Source organism: Rhagoletis pomonella, unplaced genomic scaffold, assembly GCF_013731165.1.
Source record: "Rhagoletis pomonella isolate Grant_MI unplaced genomic scaffold, Rhpom_1.0 Rhpom_scaffold_00005, whole genome shotgun sequence".
Taxonomy (NCBI): domain Eukaryota; kingdom Metazoa; phylum Arthropoda; class Insecta; order Diptera; family Tephritidae; genus Rhagoletis; species Rhagoletis pomonella.
Window position 1 is genome coordinate 44,506,809 of NW_023458559.1, and position 21,764 is coordinate 44,528,572.

Consider the following 21,764-nt stretch of genomic DNA (forward strand, 5'->3'; position numbering starts at 1 on the left):
ATAACTCAGGCATGTATGTATAAAATGGAACACGAGGATAAAGTGGTTTTGAAACTTTGATAGATTACAATCTCTATGTCGAGTCCGCTAGGAAAACTTCAATCAACAGATCAGTCATATTATTCAGTTGTCTTATTTTCCCAACCCCTCGAGACCAAACATTCTGATGATGGAAAATGTCAGATCAGGTGAGACGGCTCTTGTCCCAGTCAGAAAAATTTGCGAATATATGAGTTAGTTAATGGTAAAGGAGTCGTATTAAACAAAATACCCGCCATCCAACCATTCTCATAGAGAGGTAAATTTTCATATAAGCCGGTTTTTTACCTAGTTAGGATGCGTTACCCAAGGGGTTAAACACCTACTGCACCTACTTCATCAAAGAACGAAAATATCTACGAGATACGATTTAAGCAGGCCCAAAGCTGAAAATATTGTTGCACATATGATTCAATTCACAAACAGCTGTAATACAATAACCATTATTGCAGCGAGTGCTAGTAACACACTGAACCAGATAGGAGAAGTGTCTAGGTCTCTACTTATACAGTCGATTGGGTGGTAGTATAAAACTAACTGACGAACTGAATACAATTTGTAGTATAGTATCATACGGGTGAGCCTGGTGCTCAATCCGCCTTCCAATGAAATACTTAACGGTATTACTGGGGTAATACATATACGTATGAAAAAACCAATTTTAAAAAAGACCTGAGGCGCTGAGCTTATGTTGGCTGGTTTCATTACATTGTGATCGATTTAATTTTGAGGAATTCTAACAGCCTTGCATTCTTAATAGTACCTTTATGCTGGAACCTTAAACTACAGATGGCAGCAGAGCCGATTGGCTTAATCTCGTTAGCGGTTCCGTAATGCAGTCCGAATTTTCCGAGTCATGAATCAAAGATTCTTTCTTCGTCCAGCCTAGAAGTAAGTTATAATTTGATTCGTCACTGGTCGACCTAGCTCCATCTAAACTTGCCTTCCTTGTTGAGGCGGCTATCAAAGCCTTAGGGTCGGCAACGACTAACTCGATATGCGTTAAGGGATGCCGAAGATCACTACAAGCTCTATAGCAACACATAATCAATTTTTACTGGGTCCCGGGCATAATGGTATTCCAGAAAATGAGGAATCGGACGAATGTGCTAGAAAGGGATCTGAGATGTGTCTTGGGGAAGCGATCCAGTTCGTGAAATCTCCCCTGCGATTTCTGTCTTAAGAAGTTGAGAGAGTGAGCAACAGCAGGTGGGAAAATCTGCACACATGCACGGTATCGCGCTCGCTCTGGCCACGGCTCGACGAACGAAGAACACGGAGTTCATTAAGGCTTTCAAAGGTAAAAGTTAGGCTTCTCACAGAAATACGAATGAGACACTGGACCATTGGCCATATTGCCGCCAGGCTCGTAGCCCCGCATAATGATTTCTGTAGAAGCTGCAGAGATGAGGAGGAGGTAGAATTCGTCCAGCACTTCCTTTGCGAGTATTTAGCACTCACGCCTCAACTGGAAAGCTCCACTGGAAGGACTGCTAGGACTTGCCGGAGAATAAAAATGGTTCAGGGACATGTAGAGAAAGGCAAGGAAAACCGGGAATTTGGACCGGTTTCGATTCTCAAATAAGCGATAACGGAAATAGGCGCCGTCAAAATATCTTAAAAGAAAGAAAAATTTTTACAAAAATTCTATTTATTTTTATATATTTTGTATAAAGTAAAGGAAAAAAAATAAATAAATATATTACAGTCATTCGTTAGTTGATATTTGTGGTTACATAATTTTATAAAAATAAAATACATGAAATTAAATTTAAATACGCGTTTTCCACGTTAGTATTTCATTTAAAACAAATTCATGTATCCATCAGTTTTTCGATGTTATCGCTGCGTTTTTGAGCCATTCAAATCGCTGCTGACAGTGATTTGGATGCATCAAAGATGAGGAAGGAAACTAGCTTGACATTAAATTCAAAGAAAAAAATTTGTAGGCCAACTCAGAACTCCACAATACGGAAACAAACCGAGTTTCAAGTCGATAGCATCAAAAACAACGAGGAATCGAGTTTCGATTTTTCTGGGACTGTTTTTCGGTTCTTTTGGAATCGAGTTTCGGTTCTTCCGGAACCGGTTTTCGGTTCTCCAAGAACCGGCTTTCGGTTCCTTTGGTATAGAGTTTCGGTTCCTTTGGAATCGAGTTTCTGTTCATCATTTAAGGGATTAACCCACTGTGCATAGACTACGAACACATATTTCTCTTGCTCCACTCGCTCACTCTCAAAATTCAATCTCAGCGTGCTCTATGTCAAATTCATGGCGCTCATACCCCAACAAGTTGAAGAACACACGTGGAAAAGCAGCCAAAGCGGGAAGAAATCGTGCTTTAGAGAAAGAGATAGAGAGAGAACAAAAAACGATGGGAGTGAATGAGACAAACACAAACACACTAACATATTAAAATAGCTTGCGTGGAGCAGTTGGCATTGCGAGCAATTGGAGAATGAGTTAGTAAGTTTTTGGTCTTTTGACGACTTGCTGGGGCAATAAGGTAGCAATTGCCAACCTAAGGAAGACAGTCTAAAAGTAACAACGAAGCGATATAGTACGGCGGAAGCAAAAACAAAACTAAAAAAATTAAATTGTGTGTGTATAAGAATCTAATAACAAACGGCGCTAACAACAAATACTACAACAACAACGACTAGCAAGAAATCGTAAGGCAAACGTGTGTGGAAAAAGAAATACGACGGAAGATAGATACAGTAAAAAAAAAGAAATTACTCAAAGCAAAGTTTTGTTGCTTTTTTTTGTTATTTTTGAGCGTAGCAACTAAAGTGCTTATTTTAAATTGAATTTGCATTTTTTTTTTATTGCTGTCAATTTTTTTATGGTGGAGCTACGCGATAAGCTACAGCTTAGGAGGCGAGCACGCGGTTTTCAGCTTTGTCAGCAACAACAACAAAAGCAAAGTGATACTAATATTAAATTTTGAAAAAGCGCATTGAGCCATGCCGCACGTAATGACGTCATAACTGATTTTTTCTTTAATTTTTGGCTCTTTGCAAATCTCAAAATTGCTGCATTGCGAATTTTGATTTTTGCAAAAAACAAAAAAACACGTAGAAACTGGATTGTGAATCATTTCGACGCATTCGCGTGCCAAAACGCCATTTGTTGGTGCTGCAAGTGCTTTTAGGTTAAATTAATGCGACTTTTTTTGCTCAAGGTGAATGTGCGTGCAATAAACGGCATGACAACAACAATCGAAACAACAATAACGCAACAGCCTTCTTTTATACTTTACGAAAATCGATAGAATAATACGGTTGAAATTCCGGTTTCCTCACATTATACAACACTAGCAGTTGGTATCGAAAAACAATTAAAATGCAAATAAATTGAATTATAGAAAATTTTAATTAAAATTCAAGTAAATCCCATTCGTGTGTGTATTTTGCGAACTGCTACGAAATTTTTTTCTCAAAATGTCCGCTAAATATCCAAAAGCTACTAGAAACATCGCAATAGAATTTTTCCACCACCAACAAAAGGCAATAGCAGCACAATAGCAACATCAGCAACAACAACAACGACAATAACAAAGAAACCCCCCAACAAGCGCGCGCGCACAGAAAGGGGCGAATAAATGAGTGTAGCCAGCAACAACCCCGACACTGCCACGAAAATTGAGCGCCTCCTCACCACCCAAGCAACTATGTTAATAGCTGGTTAGTGTGGCTAGTGGGTCAGAATAGTCCGGCAGAGCAGGGGTGCCAGCCAACTAGCGAGCGAGTAGCCATAACATTAGCAAATGGCTAAGCAGCCAACTGTAGTAGCGGGTAGTAAGCGAACAGTCGAATTTCGGCCGAGCAAACGCCGCCACGTACAGAACGAGCTGTTGGTGGTAAAACGGGCGAGCTGAATACATATAGTGGTGGGCTAAAAGATTAACGCTCGCGCATTTATGGTTGCTCATACGCCACCCACACCAATCAAGAAGGGGCCAAGAAAAAAAAAAACAACGCCGCAACAGCTGAGACAGCTGTGAGCAACCGGCAGTCATATAAAGTGTGCAAAGTCAAGAAAATATGAAGAAGTTTGCAAATTCTATTAAAAACAAAAATAACTAGCAAATAATTTGGTGGAAAATATTAAGAAAAAATCGCATTTGATTGTAGAAGCGGAAAGTTTGTGAAAAATGTTTCTAGTGTTCACGAAAATAACACATTTCGTTAATAAAAACCAATAAACTTAAAAAAATTAAGTGAAATAAAATTTAACAAAAAGTAAAGAAATAACGAATTTTAGTTGCTAACTCTTCATTATAAAAAGGAAAACGCTTTAAAATTGAAAATGTGAAAAAAATGTATTATCAACAAACTTTTAAATTTTATAAATTGCACGATTTAGATAACTATAATTTTCTTCTACTAGCCCAAATACCATTTATTAATATGACTTTTCAAAAAAAAACTGTTTACTATTTATAAAAAAAAAAAAAATAAACAAAGATTTTTTATTAAGTGTGTATATACAGCAAGTTTTAGGGCAAAATAATTCTTGGATCAAGTATCTGCATACATATTTTAATTCATAAAGAATTCTTAAAAATTTAATTTTCAAGCAGATATATATTTAGGAAAAAAAATATCATACAATGTTCTTGAAACTACTAACTACAAACTATTTTTTTAGTTTGGGCCAAACGTTCGTGAAAATTACCTAATCGGAATCTGAGGTCCGTTTGACTCATACACCGAAACCGAAAAAGATTGCAAAAAATTCGCATTTTTTGCAATTTACTCGAAATTTTGGAGGTGTACGAGTTAAACGGACCGCAGATTCAGATTCCAAGACCACACCACCTTTTTTTGTGTGCCGGTGTTATTTATAACAAGATTTTTTTTTGTTGTTGAGAAAAATGTTTGCTATTTTTTTCATAAAAACTTAAAAAAAAACCTTAAATTAAATATTTAGGGTCTTGGGACAAATTTTAAATTTGGCTAAATGTCCGCCTAAAAAATCTCAAAAAGATATTTCGAATATTTACAAAAAAAAAATAAATAATCGTCAGAAAAATATAAAATTAATAAATTCACTTAATTGCGAGTCGGAAATAAACAAAACTCAATTACATATTTTTGCTTGGGCGACGTTCGTACTAACTTTTTTTGCTCCTACTCGTACGTCTCAAAAAATATATATTCTGTAATTTGTTTGTTTTTTTTATGTTTTTATAAAACTTGATTCAGGAAAAAAATGCGACCACTGTTATTGGTATTTTTCTTTCAATAGCTATGGAATTTTAGACAAATTTGAAATTGAATAATTTTACTGAATATTAAAATTTAGAGTAAAAATTATAATAAAGAAAGCCTTTTTTTAATTTGAGTTTCTTAAGTTAAAAAATAACACAATTTTCTATATTTCCTAACATAAAGTCAAATTGATACAAGCTTTTAAATTAAAAATTACAAAAATTCAAATTTTACAAACGCAAACAAAAAAATTAAAATGCAAAATTAAAAAAAAAAAATTAGTGCATTAAAATTTTCAAAACTTTTGGGTTTTTGTTTTGTTTGTTTGCAAAGTGTCAATGAACTCAAGAAAATTATTTTAATATTAAAAAAATACATTTGAAATACCGAAACTTTTTAAGCTCTATCCAGAAAAGTGCAGAGTTTTGAAAATACATATTACATAACAATTAAAATGTACGCAATCAAATAAAATTTCGAAAATTTAACACAAAAATATAACAGATTTCTTACCATATCATAAAAAATTTAATTTCTGGACATTTTTTCCAGTCGCTAAAAATTTTATTTTATAAATGAAATAATTTCTTATTTAAAGATTTGTAAAAATAAAATTACAAAACTATAAGTTAAATATGGAACTTTTCAATTGCTTTAAGCTAAACCAAATTTTCTGAAACAAAAACTGTTTTTTTTTATTTTTTAATATCTTATTTTAAATTTTCCGGCGATTACATATCCAAACGCTCAAGTTTCCTGTACCTAAATCCATAATATTCATTCGTTATTGAACCAGATTTCATTGAGACAAATATTCACGAAAATTAATTAAACGAATACAAATTTAAGAACTGATAAATTTCCTAAATTCCAGTAAAGTGGCAGCAATATTTCCAGCAAAAGAGAAAGTCAACGAAAATTCAAACTAATTAAAGCAAAACAAATTTAAAAAAATAAAAATTTGGAAAAATAAATAACCCATCTACATTAGAATTTGCACTAAAACATCGAAAGCAAAAAAAATTCAAAACTATTTCCGAAATTAACATTAGTGACTACGAACCGCAACATAAAGCTTTAATCAGTGATATTTCTGCAACAACAAGCAAATATCGTAATAAATAAATAATCAATAAAAGAAAAATCTACAACAAACTTTAACTGAGCGCAGCAACGAGGTGACCAAAACCAGCAACACCACCAACAACGTCAACAACAATGCGCCCTACCGTCTTATCCAATGCGAATGCAAACGCCTCAGCGGGCGTTGGTGGTGGCGGCGGTGGCTCTGTAGCCGGCAACACCACCAATGGCATCAATATACCCATACATCATGAACCAGCCGGCGGCTATTATGCTGATCCCAATGCCGCCGCATATGGCTCGCCACGCCAGCAGCAACAAACACCACAACAACAACAGCAAGCGTATCATCATCCACATCAGCAGCAGGCGCCAACAGTAGGCCAACAACAACAACAAATTCCGCAACATTTTCAGGTTGGTAGCCAAAGGGACTAACTTATGAAATTTTGTTTTACATAGTTGTATCTGGAAGTGGCCCAAAATTTGTGCGCCTAGTATATAGCTCTGTATGGGTGTGTATGCATGTATGTATGTATGTACTCGACATTGCGTGCTTTTGTACGGCAAGGTCATTCTTCCGTTCCATCTTGCTAGTTTTTTTTTTTTTGTATTTTGTTGTCTCTGCCGCTCTGCTACCTTCTTTTCGAACAAGCGAAAAGCTACATAAAAAATTTGGGGCGTCGCACTATGGAACGAGCTAGTACAAAGGCTGATCATAAATGCATTTTTGAAAAGTTGTAAATAACATAAGTGTTTGGTATCATTTTTTAGGGAATAAAGCGTGCTTTAATGATCAAATGATTTTTTGTGTGTTTATTTAATGAAATAAAGTGAAAATTGCTTAAGAAGTTGACATATTCAAATTGTTGAAATTTTTAGGAATTTTTTCCTAGCAAGGGCCTATTAAGAAATACTGACTTGAGTTACATGTTATATTCAGATTTAAAATTAGCTATAAATATTTTATTTTCAAATAACAGGTTGCAGCAATAGCTTCTGTAATAAAACACATTTTTTTTTCGGTTTTCTCCGCTTGGGTATGTTTTGAATTTGATTTCATTAAAAGACGCAAAAACAATACACTTTTGAGAGAATACGGATTTGAGCACATATATGAAGCATATTTGCAAGGACTGCGATGGGTAAAAGAGTTGAAGCTAATATTGTGGAAGCTATAAAGACGGCAGATATCGAAAAAAAAGAAAACTGTCTTAGAATCGTTTGAGTCATGTAATGCTGAAATAACATCCGACGAAGTCAATAATTTTTAGAAAACGATAAGCTTTTGCCAAAGCTCAATTTGGTATACTATTGAAAATTTGATTTATTAGGGTGTTTTTATATACTTTTCTTTTGGCAGCTACTATAATGCAATAGTTCAGAAAATTTTTTTTTAATATATATATTTTTTTTTAAATACAGGGTAATCTATCTAAAAAAAATATATACATCTGAAATAAGATTTTATAAAAACAATCGTTTAATACCAATAGTATAATATCTTCTTTCCATTTAACCAGAAAGTGTACTTTTTATGTTTTTTAAGCCCACATATGGGTGTATATCTTGGGAACCAAATGAGATATAAAAATGAAGAATGCATAGTTTAAATCTACACGATCATGACCGTAACTTTAAAAAGCAAAAAGTCACAGATTTCTTATCAGCAAATGCCTCATATTGCCCATAGTGCATCGGCGTGGGAAGGTCAGCTGCGTGTTTATTTTTTTTGTGTGGCTGCTTCCCTTTTCAATTATATAAAAATTTTTGTGTTATTTTTTTGTTGTTGCCGCTATATACATATGTATGTACATATGTAGCATAATCGATTAGCTCGTTATATTTATATGATTTAAGACAATTGTGCCATCGATTATGGCTGGAGATGAAACTCGTAAACAAAACAGTGAATTTTTATACTGCTTTCAAAAGAAAAAAGTTGAGTGAGGCGAATTTTCAATAGAATAAGTGTTTAGTCGAACTTTTTACCAGAACAATGGGTGGTATGAATAAAAACTAAGCTTTTTCTTAAAATTTCAGACCTTTTACTCGATTTATGCAAACAAATTTAAGTAAAGGGCCTGAAATTTTAAGAAAGAGCACCTGCCTAGTTTTTATTCATACGGCCCAATGTTGTGCCTTTTTACCTTCAATTATGAAATGCAATCGGCACTTTTTCACAATAACAAAACATATTTAGATTTACGTCATGGGCTGGGAAGCCGCCGGCCCTAGATAAGGTTTCTAGAAACTTTGTCGATATTTGGTATTAACGAGACGTCAGGTCAAAAACTGAATTTAGTGAGGATTGACGTCACTCCTTTTTCAAAGGGTGGCTATCAAATTTTAAATATTTTGTTGATTTTCATAATTGTTGTTCTTCAGAACTCGTCTTTGTTATAGTTTGACTGTACGATACTTCATTCAAACGGTATAAAGAGAAGCTCTGTTTTTGGTTCAGAGCAGCGAGTAAGGAGAAAACTGTGCAATAAGTGGATATGAGAATAGTAGCTTTGAGTTTCCTGTGTAGGAAAACAAATCTGAAAGCTGAAGCTTCTCTCAGTGGTTTCTCTAAAAGCATTTTATTTTCTACCGAAAAATGTTGCCTGATCATTGCCCTCTGCGCACATATACTAAGAAAAGGGCAATGAAAAGGTGACATTTTTTTTATAAAGAAATTGCCTTAAGGTTCAGCGGAAATATTTTCCCAAAAGTCCTATAACCCGATATAGTTGGAATATCTTTCATTATACACTAAAATAATTGGATATTTGGGGTACATATATGCAGAGGTAACAGTGCACAAACATTTCGTGGAACTGACTATAATCGGCGGCCACCTTAGCTAAATGGCGGAAGATCACGGGTCATTGCTCTAAATGAGTTTTTTTTTTTTAATTTTAAAGAAATGATCATCTAACCCCACTCATTATAAGGTCATCATCAACATCAAAGAATTTCAGAAGATGTCCAATCGAATGCCTAATTCTGAATTTCTACCAGACAATATTATGTCTGTTTCGACATAGCATTAAAAATAATGGCATACATTTTTTGCCATTTCAATTCCTAGTGCAAATTCGGCGTACGAAAGAGATACTCGCCTATCATCTGAATATTTTTTTTGGTATTTGAATGTGCTCTCATATGAAAATTTAAAATAATTCTTTTAATGTGATTTTAGTTTTTATAAAAAACTTAGGCCATTTTGATAAAAAATTTTGTGAGTTCTTGTAACTTATTTATTTGTTTATTAACCGACTTCCAAAAAAGGAGGAGGTTATCAGTTCGTCGGAATATTTTTTTTTTTTTTTATATATGTTACCGCATAACTTTGCACCACGTCAACCGATTTGAATAATTCTTTTTGCAACGGAAATGTAGTGTCTCAGAGGTGGTCCCATACTAATCATTAGATCATGAAATATATAGACATATATATATTTTTTTTAAGTCGGTTTTTTTTTGCTAAAAATTACTTGTTTATTTTTCGTTTTAACTATGTTATTTTAATTTTTATAAACAATCAAAGTCCTTAAAATAACAATTTTGACGTGTCACTTTTTCAGCGCAGGTGTTGAGAAAAATAGGAAAAACAGATGAACAAACTTATTATAAACAACAATTTCAAGTTTCAACAAATTCTATAAATTTATGTTATACCCCTGGGTAGACAGGTAAAGACTTTTTCACAAAAAATACGTAGAGAAAAAATAATCAAATATCACTCCAGGGGGCCAATCCTTGTTCTGTGAAAATGTGAAGTGAAAACATTTTTCATCACTTCACATAAAATTACGATTCTTTCTTCGTTGTGAAAACTTTTTTTCACAAAGTTTTGTGGCTGTGAAAAAGAAAAGTTGGGCGTTTTTCCCAAAACCACCTTTTTGTGATAAAGAATATTATTGCCTTAAACTCACAATAATTTACTAAATAATTACTTGCTAGATGTTAAAAGAAAAGCCTTTATTGATCGAGAATCGCTTAAAATGATATAACAAAATAATAAAGTGAAAAAATTAAATCTTCACTGACATTGAATTTTCCAGTTTCACTTCACAATTTCATAGAACCAGAATTGGCTCCCAGTATTGATAACTTTTACAAGCGATGCAAAAGCCAAATGCCCGTTTGCACCACTCAATTTAAATCCACTTTACGCGTGAAGAGCTTTTTTGAGCTTTATATAGATTTTATATTGACCATGCACAGTAAAAGCGCTCTCTGCCATCTCTGTTTTAGGGGTTTGTTACTTTAGATCGATGATGGGCAGTGTTGCCAGAACGTTTTGGGCCGACCGGCTAGATTGGCAAAAAAAAGCGGCTAAAAACGGCTAAAATGTTTTAGTGAAAATTCACATGCTTTATTTAAATAAATCGCAAGAAACGAAAGACCAGTTAACACCATTAATTTATATCGAGTGTATATTCCTCATCATCAAATTAATCACTATTGTATATATCACCTGAATTCATTAATTTTAAGAGATCGTCATCTACAGTAAAATTATGGCAGCATTTTTCTTCACGTTTTAAACCGTATCTTATATACAAAATAGCGTTTAACGTTTTAACGCACATTGGATTTCTTTGCTTAGTTTTTATTATATTCATTGAACTAAATATTCGCTCTACTTCTGCATTACTTATAGGCAAAACAATAAAACTAAAAACTAGGTTGGAAAGGTCAGCAAAAGGGTTTTCTCCTAGGGCATTTCGAAATTGATAAACTTCGGCCCAAAATTTGACAGTTGAGTCTAAATTACTCCAGGTATGTAACGTTAACCGTTGCCATTGCATCTCTATGGATGTTATTTCGTCGGCATTATATTTGTGTTTTTGTTGCTGTAGTTGAACAAATACTTTTGGTTTAATTACTCTTAATGCATTTCCAACCGAAAAAATTCAATTTTTTTAGTGTGGCAATATTTGTAGGGAGGCGTTGGCGTAATTCCTTTATTAAAGTGATAATAAAATAGCGACCATTTTCTCGAATTATTTTCTCGGCTTCGTGGTCAAAAGCGTTTGTGCTTACTTTTGTTTTTAAATACTCTTCAAAACTGTGATAAAACTGAGGAAATGGAGCAAGGTATGGTTCCAACGGGGAGCAATAGGATCAAATGTGTCCGCGCTAATAACCACTAGGGAGCATAGATGCGAAAGTAAAACATTGAGTTCATTAAAAATCTTCATTGGGTCTGCATTATTGCTTTCGAACAACTTGTTTACTTTTTGCACCTGAAAATTAGGCAAATAGTAAAATTGGCTAAAAACGGCTAACTTTTTTTTACAAACCGGCTAACAAATCGGCTGCCGGCTAGATCGAATTTTCTCCGGCTAGTTGCTATCAAAACCGGCTAAATCTAGCCGGAAAACGGCTAAAATGGCAACGCTGATGATGGGCACCGGCTTGCCCGCGGGCGAAGCTCTTTTAACCTTTCTATATATTTTGTATAGGCGCGTATAAAGTAAAAGCTCTCTCTGCCCATCGCTGCTTTAGATCAGTTCTATCGACCTGCATAGGGCGTTTCTTTGTTAGAAAAATGTGTAGCACGGTGTTATTTTCTATTTTACAATTTTTTATCTTATTTTATAAGTGTCATGTACATACATACATATGTACATAAACCAAGCTACTCTACAAATATTTAAGTTGCCGTAATATCTAAAGTAATCCACCTCCGTTGTATCAGATTATTTAGCGTTTGTCTTAGATAAGATAAAAGCATAAAGATTCAAAGAAAGATAAAGCATATAAATATGTACATATGTTCATATAAATATGTATACGCACTTATCTATAAGTGTAATAAAATTAGTGTGTTATACTTACTTAAGAAAATACTTGTTTACCTTTGTATTTACATAAGTATGGATTTGGAGTTGAGATAGGAGTAGCAGTAAAAATATCTTTTTTGTTAAGCTTATTCCTCACGTCACGGCAATGCAAGTTAGTAAAATATATTTATTAGATATTGTTCTGAGGTAGAACGAATTGTTCCGAAACCAGAACCAGAAGATAAATCTTAGCAGATTTATGGCAGTGAACTTACTTGGGGCTTACCTATGGCTAAGTAATGGTCCAAGATCAAAATTTAAAATTTTCTAAAGAACCTCCAATTTTTTTTTGCTCTTGAAGATGTTCCTAAGTTACCCCCGGATTTAACTCAAATGTTTCTTGAAATCTTAGTGGCCTGTCACCCGATTCGGACAAAATTTATATCTGCTATTCTGGAACTAATTGTGAATGTTTCAATAGTGCAGCCACAACCTAAATACGAGTACATAGTTACTTGCTTGTTATCTGCCTAAAACGTGTTACACTGGTAAGCAGGGAAGCAGCGGATCCTTTAATGACAGCTTGGATCCGGAAGCCTAAACTTTTAAAAAGTCTCCTCCAACAAATCCAGCATTGAGATAATCGTGAAGAGTTTTCTTTTGGTCCAGTCTCCATATATCATACACCATTCATTCCGCTTTTCAAATGATATCTGTGGGGATACTTCTGCTAAGGTGAAAGATGGACATGCATACATACGTACAGTGGGCGACAAAAGTCTACGTACAGATAATTTTTCGCAAGTGTTTGATTTTAATTTCTTTTCGCAAGTGCTTTTATAAAAGTATAGTTCATATTACAAAAAAAAAAAATATCAAAATAAAACTTGTAAGCTTTGTGCAAAATCCAGGAAAATTCAATAAATTTGAAATTTGCATATAAATTTTGAACTTTTTAATTAGACTTTCTAGAAAGACTTTGAGTATGTAGTTTTGTAATTCATTACAAGTTACTAAAAAATCACGTTGATTTTTGACAATTTTTTTGCTTACCGTTTCAGGCAGTTTTCCCATACAAGCATGTTTTTTATATAGAAGAAAATGCCTACCACCGTCAACAAAAAAAAAAATACCAAAAATCAACGCGAACTTTTAGCAACTTGAAAGTTGCACATTGTTGTACTAAAATTTAATGGGCAACAAAACTGCATACTCAAAACTTTTATAGAAAATTTAATTAAAAAGTTGCATATTTGTATGCAAATTTATTGAACTTTCCTGAATTGTGCATAAAGTTTAGAAATGTTATTTTTATAATTTTTGTAAACTATACTTTTATAAAACATGAGCGAAAAGAAATCAGAAAAAGAAACTTTGCATGCATAGTAAAAAGTTCTCCGTATGTTAACTTTTGACGCCCATGACGCATATGTACGTTTGTGCACAGTTCGGGCGGTTATGAACTCGAACCGAGAGAACTATGGTTTATGTTGGAACCTAAACCCGTCTTACTATTTTAATAATTGGAGTTCTGTGCAGTTCTTTTCTCTAGAGGCGTAATAAATGTAATCTTCTACTGATGATTCTTTGAAACAAGGACAATACAACATCGTTGCTAAAGATTTATTTTTTATCAACAACTTTGTCTAAACAACGACGTATATTTATAGAAATCGGACATCAAATGAAAAGTTACAGAAAACAAGTAATTGAAATAGATATTTTTAAAGACAAGCTTTTATTAGTGGTTAATAAAAAATGAAAAGTCGAGTCGCGCATCTCCTAACGTCTACATTCTTTGTGGAGTTATTTCTTTCTATTTATTTTATACATACATACTTTCTGTACATACATATATAAAACAAATCGGACCATAAATATGAATTTTCCAAACATCTCGACTGCTGCGCCACCTACCGGGCAAAATTTTTGTGCCGCTATCCAATTTCATGTAGGAAATATACATTTTTAATATGAAACAAATCGGGGTTTCCAAAAACCCACACTTGCGCCATCTAGCAGATTAATTTATCTTCCATTTTGCATTGTCATCGGGTTCCGAGCTAAGTTTGAAGTTTCAAGTCTCTAGCTTATCAGGAAGTTAGGTAAAAATGATTGCAAGATTTGATTGCACACAGGTGAAATATAATAAAAGCTTGTAAAAACGATTCGACTGGTTTACAGGGTAACTTAAAAACTTGGAACAATTGAGCTCTTTTTCAACCTATATGTACATTTTGATACGGTTTTGCAGTACATATGTATGTATTCAATGAGAGAATTTCCGAGATTTTACTAGATTAAGTAATTGCCCAACAAGCTGGTATCCGGTTTTATGTATGGAAATGTATTTGAAATAAACTTACAACAAACGAAGCAAGGACAGGAAAGAATTCCTTGAACATACCCGAACAGAGTTTGGCGCCAGTTCTAACAAAACTCCGTTATAAGTTCACTTAATTACACTTAAACAGTCCATTATTTCACAAGGTAATTGCAAACACTTGATGAGGCTAAGCGCAGCTATCAGTGCATTTAGCTAATTGGTGTTTAAGTAAAACTAACCAAGTTTACTTTTGAAATATACCGACCTAGAGAATATGATAAATGCATAAGTGACTTAATATAATCGATAAATTAGTTGGAAAATTGCACACACATGCGCAGATATACATATCTGTACATACACACATTTGTATATAGCCAGAACTACATATGTATGTACATATAGTCATGTCGGAAAGTACTTCCTTTGCGAGTACCAAAGTCCAACTACCGTCAAAGGTGAAACGAAAAGAAAACTATGCAAGCGGGGGGTATACAGATCGCGCTGGCGGCAAACACAAAGCAATCACAAGCAACGCAACGTTAGTCGATTACGAGTAGAATGTATAGGAAATGGGTTCATGGGAGTGCCGTCAATAGGTATTAATTATATAATGCGAATATTTCTATGTACACAACGTTAATTGCATTTGCAACAGCCATAACAATAAAGTTATTTAACAAAAGCAACAACAACGCAACATACTCATATGCCGTTAAACCTAAATATGAACAATACGTTGATGGTTCAATGGGAACGCTATACTAGGTACCGAAGCGTGTTAGAACAGTAGTGAATGAATTCTCAAATGTATGTATTAGTGTGTGCACTCGCATTAGGGTGCGGCGAAAAAAATAGATCAAAAAGAAACCACGCTGACAAAAGTGCGAGTGCGCGAGCAAGAGGTAAAGCTTATTTGCCAACATCCATAAGAAAGCGATAGAGAGAGTAATGTGTGAAAGAGGCAAAGAGATAGTTTTGTCTCGAAGGCTCTCGGCAACGGTGAGATCAAGGCGAATTTATACAAGGTGGTGTTACTGGCGAATTTAGATTTTCGCCGCGGTACTTATTAATGTCAAAATAGTGTGTTTGTTGTAATATGAATTCGCCTTGTTTACAACAAACACCTCATTTTGACATTAATAAGTACCGCGGCGAAAATCTAAATTCGCCAGTAACAGGTCTATTCTGCACGTTACCGAAGATTTTGTGACCGGAAAATTTTATTACCAAAAAATGTTACCACTTCTTGTCACCGCGATTCTAGGTACGTTGGTAATGCAGTGAAAATATTCAGCAATTCAGCTATGAAGATTTGTGGAAAATCCTGTATTGCATATTTCACGGGGCAATATTTTGTTACCAGCTTATGAGATGGTAACCAAATTTACCGGTTACAAGAGAGCACATAATGCGAAAAAGGTTTAAAAATTGACAGACACTTTAATTACCGGTTACAAAATTTATGTTACCAGCGCAGAATAGACCTGTAAAACCACCTTGTATAAAATCGCCTTGGGTGAGACTGTTGGTGAGCAGCGGATGATGCGCTGGTGAATCGCTTAGTGGTTCTCGACAAAGGTGAGACTGCTGGTTAATGCGTATGGATGCAATTGTGGATCGTTCAGTGGACCACTCGGTTTTGAAGAGTTGATCTAGTGATGTACAGAAGTTAAAGAGCTGACTAGTTATGTACAGAACAGAATAACCGGAATCGGAGAAGCTGTTCATTTAGAGAACCAACCGGTTCGGTTCTTATGAAAACCCAAAAACGGTTCTAACGGAACCGAAACTCGATTTGAAGTGAAATGGAAGAACAGAAACTCAATTCCTTGTTGTTTTTGATGCTATCGACTTGCCTTCAATTCAATTCAACTCAATTGACCTCAATTCAATTTGTTTACGTAAAAATGGTGTTGTCAGTTGACCTACAAACTGATTTCCTTGAATTTAATGTTGTGCTAGTTTTCTTGCTCATCTTTGGCGCTTTCAAATTGCTGTTAGGAAAAAATATATTCCTCCCCTGTAAAATGCGATTATATGGAAAACCTCAAATCCCGGCACCACGGTTAAATATTAACCGATTTTAAAATTAAAAAGTATGTGTATCCGATATTCTTCAGTTCTGGGAAATGGCAGCAGAAAAATCCCAAAAAGTTTTAGTCAGTATCTTCTTTTTTAAAAGCTTTATTTAAACCTAACATCCTACCCATAGAAAAAAAAGCTTTCCAGATCTGATTTAAAATTTTTTTCTTCGCGAGAAATTGAATTCTTAAGAGGCCTACGAAGTTTATTCTTTTTCTACTTTTAAAACAGTTCATTCAAGTGTCGGTTTAAAACGGCTTTCACAACAAACTTAATTGACAGATCCGTCAGACATTTTTTGGATTGGTTGAAGAAGCTCCTCGAGCAGAAGTCCTTTAGACCTTGGTGACCCATCTCTCAGCAAACAGCTTGCATATAAAAAAACGCACCACCCTAATATTTGTTAGATCACTCGATACAGTATATACGAATACGAATGTGTTAATACTTGTATGAGCGTTGGGTGGAAATTATGGGTGGCTATAGAGACAGATAGAGGGGTAAACGTGGAGGCAGAGGGGCAACGCGTGTACAAGCAAGCGATGCAAGTTACTTTCAAGTAATTTAATTTGCTACGATTTAGTGTGATTCTCAATTAAGATATTGGCGCATGAATATCCGACATTTGCACTTTCATGTGTATATACATATGTACATATACTGTTAGATGGATATCCGCCAAGTGGTACCGCCGCTACTCAGACGCTTGTTTTTCATTAGGCGACTGTTTGATGCTTCTATGAAAGTATCTAAAGCGCACATGAGTGTGTACATATACATTGTGTATCCTATATAATGAATGTATGAATGTCCGTATACCCCACTGAGTATTAATTGACACAGTGGCATTTTGCACAAACTGTTTGCCATGAGTCATGCACACTATTTTTGCAATGCTTGCGAAACCCACAGCACCAGTCAAGCGGCACAAATTTTCATTAAGAACAAGTCTTTAGCACGTTTTTGCATTGCCTTTTTATACCCGAGCGCACTTGTGCACAAGGGTATATTAATTTTGTTCACATAACGGTTGTTTGTAACAGCCAAAACGAATCGAGATAGATATAGACAAATGTATACATAAATGATCAGGATGAAAAAAGAAATCGATTAAGCCATGTCTGTCTGTCCGTCCGTCTGTCCGTCTGTCCGTCTGTCCGTGTACACGATAACTCGAGCAAAAATTGAGATATCTTAACGAAATTTGGTATGTAGGTTTCCCTTAATCCAAGGTAGGTTGGTATTGAAAATGGGCGAAATCGGACTTTAACCACGCCCACTTCCCATATAACGGTAATTTCCAGAAATACGAAAACTGCGATATTTTAGTAACTACTAAAGATAATTCACTCAAAATTGATATTTATAATAAGTTTTAGACGAAAAATAAGAATATTATAAATTTTTGGAAAATGGGCGTAGCCACGCCCACTTATGGTTATATGTATATATCTTGGTAACCGCTGCACCAATTTCTTCCAAACTCGGCACAGTTGTTGGCCTTCGCACAACATACTAAATGGCCGAAAATTTTTAAAATCGCTCAATAACCACGCCTACTTCCCATATAACGGTAATTTTCAGAAATACGAAAACTGCGATATTTTAGTAACTACTGGAGATTATTCGCTCAAAATTGATATTTGCAATAATTTTTCGACGGAAAATAAGAATATTATAAATTTTTGGAAAATGGGCGTAGCCACGCCCACTTATGGTTACATGTGTATATCTTGGTAACCGCTGCACCAATTTCTTCCAAACTTGGCACAGTTGTTGGCCCTGGTACAGCATAAAAAATCGCCGAAACTTTTTAAAGTCGGACAATAACCACGCCCACATCCCATATAACGGTAATTTAGAGAAATACAAAATCTTCGATAAATCAGTAAATATTGAAGCTAATTTATTCAAAATTGATACTTGCAACAATTCTTTACCAAGAAATACGTTTATGGTAAAATTTTGGAAAATGGGCATGGCACCGCCCACTTATGATCACATATATGTATATCGGTAACCGTTCTACCAATTTGTACCAAACTCGGTGTGGTTATTGTGCTTGCCACATATAAGCAAAACGTTGAAAATTATTGAAATCGGACTAAAATAACGGCTGCTTCTCATATAACGGTAAATTTCAGAAATGCTTGAAACTTCAATATTTCGAAATTGAAGGACGCTAATTTACTCAAAATTGATACACCCCGGCTTACCATCTAGCGGAAGGTTTCGGAAAGGTGAAAAAACATATTTAATACTTGCGCCGGGTATTTAATGTTCGGCTCCGCCCGAACTTAGACTTTCTTACTTGTTTTATTTCATTTGCTTATACATATGTATGTATAGATAGGTATTTTTTTTTTCCTATTCCCCCCTATTTATGATTTATGCACTTTCAAGTGGCTAGCTCACAAATACCTACTTTTTGCCACTCGGTAAACAATCGCTGAAAAAAGCGACCATTTTTCTTGGAAGTGAGCTCTTTACAAGCCACAAAATTTGCATACCAGTTTCAAAAAAAAAAGTAAAGGAAAACGCAAATTCGTAAACATTTGCAAAATTGCAATGAGTAGGTGGCAGTGCACAATTGCAGTGTACGATAAAATAAAATATAAAATAAATCATTCGTACTCTTCCATAACTCAATCGATTTGATTATCTTGCGGCGAGCAATTTCCCGCCCCCTCTTTCGCATAACACAAACAAAAACTAATACTCGCGTGCAAATAATTTGTAGTTTTGTAGCGCACGATCACTGGGTGTTGCGAGAATCGGCAGAAATAATCGCTCAAATTAAAAATCGATTACACTAACGCTCTCGCACTCTCATACGCCCACTAAATTTTCATAGATATCTGCATACGTACATATGTACTCATAAGGTGCGTAGTAAATTCTCACTCACTTCCGTTCACAGTTAAGACGTCAGCGTTTCACAAACGATCGCTTGTAGTTCCCTGCTTCCACTCTTCGCCTCCACGTCTTCGAATATTTCTATCAAATAATGACGTTTTTTAAATAAATAATGTTGTTTTCTGCAACTTTTTGGTGGCGTGTGGGAGTTCACGTCTGACTATTTTTTACAATAGGGCTATTCGCGATTCGGTGCATAAGAGCTGACAAATTTATGCAATTGCAGAAATATGCCACGGATTGTGAGCGACCTTTATTAAACTGTCATGGTAAAGCTTTTGCAAAACAATTTTTGTGCATCAGCTTTGGTTTTGTTTATGAATGCAATGCATAGCATTTTTATGCTATGGATTTTCGGTATTGCAAATTTGCCAAGCCATGACAAATGCAAATGCGTGTATTTTGTTTGTGTATTGCAAATAATTTGCAATACAAATTTGCAATGCAATGATGCTAGGCCATTTGCACCGGATCGCGAATAGCCCTAATGATTTTGCTAAATTCGTTGTGGGCCGGTCGGGCGACACAAGGGGCACAACTCTGTGTGGGCATTTCCTAGCTTTAAAATATGAATAAATATATGTATATGTTTGTATGTACATATGTGTATATGGTATTCAGGTACATACATTAGGTTGGTCCTTAAAGTCAAATGAACTATTTTTTTTAGTCTCACCCCCTCAATCGGTAATACCACGGTCACAGATGTCAGATATAAGTTTTGGAGACGGTTAAGGCGTGTCGCAAAGGGGTCAAAGGCCAGATGCCTCTATGGACTCAAAAAAATTAAAATATTTTTTTTTTTCATTTAATACCCAAAAGTATTTAAAGTCAAGGATATCAGATATAAATTTTGGTCCCGATTGGAGTCGGTTAAGACCTCTTTATAAGGTAATCTGAACTTTGACACCTGTGCTACACGTCTTAACCAACTTCGATCGGGACCAATATTTATACGTAGGTGTTGAGGCTTAGGAACTCTAATGTAAAAATGTGCTTCCTCCATTTATGGACCACCCTAATATACATACATATACATAAGTTTATATACTTTTTTCATACCAAAAAGTGTTTACGCAAATTGGGTTCTTTATTTAATTTAAATTAGGTGTAAAATTTTCTCAGAACAAAATTTGTGTTTAAAAGGCAGATAAATTTTAAAACCTACTGTAGATAACGGCCCTTGAAAAACTTTGTTTTAGTCTTAATTGGTATTATATATTTATTTTGACATGTTCTTTTTATTCTTCTTTGTTGACCCACAAACCAGGCGCGGGGCTGCATCGCTATCAGATATATAGAACATATACTGAACTCTTCTCAAAAGAATCCTCCCTTCCGTCAAGACATGACCCATTTGTAAAAAAAAATTATAAAGAAGCCACTCGAGAGACGCAGTAATATGTGTCGTCCGGGACCCAGTCACTTTGCCAGCAATCGCAGTAGGCAATATAGCAAGTGAATTCCTAACGAGGACCCCAGAAAATATCATAGACCGACTACGTTTCCCGGGCCAGTACTATGAGACGAATGTGAAGGCCACTGTTGCGATCAAAATCTGGCACGGACAGCTGCATCGGAGCATGTTTACACAGATGCGTCGCCAATGTACAAAGGTCTGGTATATTGCGCAAAACTTGAGCTTAGCATGTAAGCTGCGAGGGTATTATACACCTAGCTTGTTCCCGGCAGGAGGTCTCCCCATAAAGAAAGCGGTCGAATTCTTTTGCAGTGATCGAATGAATGGACGAATTATTCTCCTTCAGGTAGCCTGAAAAGGTGAAGACAAAAAACGGCTTTTAGATATCTAAAGCTATATTTAAAGCGTATGCGATCAAGTTCTCGAAGATTCTTTCATGTTGTATTTCGGAACGAATTTCCGTCATACATGTTCAAATTTGTTTTGGAGACAAACCGGTTTCGGTGTTGAGCCATCTTCTGTGTAATTTTTCGTTCATGTTTCATGTTATATTAATAGGAACTGTTTTCTGGCATCACATGCGTTTAATTTGGTTCTGACCAACGATTAAATTTGTAGAGCAGAAAAAATGGAAGAGATTATGGACCACATCCTCTGCTAGTTTTCAGCCTTTGCGACTTAATCTTCAGGGAGCAAGCTTTCTATCGAATTTAGAACTGTCAAAAAGGACGGCAAAGATGCTCAACTTAGCATAGAAGAGATTATATTCAAAAAAATCTTGTGATGGTTTGCACGTCTCGAAAATTTATATGTTGAGGCAAGTTCTGGTATCGAAATTAGAAAGCGTTGTACGAAGTATATATCCAGTGCGCGAAGTTATAATTTTAGTTAGATCTTCT

The 21,764-nt window shown here is 35.0% G+C and overlaps 2 protein-coding genes across 7 annotated transcripts in view; one reads left to right on the forward strand and one right to left on the reverse strand.

Annotated features, from left to right (window-relative positions):
- LOC118739040 (nuclear hormone receptor FTZ-F1) overlaps positions 1 to 21,764 on the reverse strand; it is a 628,268-nt gene that overhangs the window by 305,370 nt on the left and 301,134 nt on the right. The window lies entirely within an intron of this gene.
- The window catches only part of LOC118739041 (BAG domain-containing protein Samui), a 37,887-nt gene continuing 18,693 nt past the window's right edge, over positions 2,571 to 21,764 (forward strand). For 3 of the 4 annotated variants that reach the window (XM_036470139.1, XM_036470142.1, XM_036470141.1), the window contains exons 1-2: positions 2,571 to 2,711; positions 6,130 to 6,755. In XM_036470139.1, the coding sequence (XP_036326032.1) occupies positions 6,474 to 6,755 (282 nt within the window). In that variant the 5' untranslated portion in view covers positions 2,571 to 2,711; positions 6,130 to 6,473. Of the gene's footprint in view, positions 2,712 to 6,081; positions 6,756 to 21,764 lie in introns of those variants that run through there. The other variant, XM_036470140.1, reaches the window with a different exon arrangement.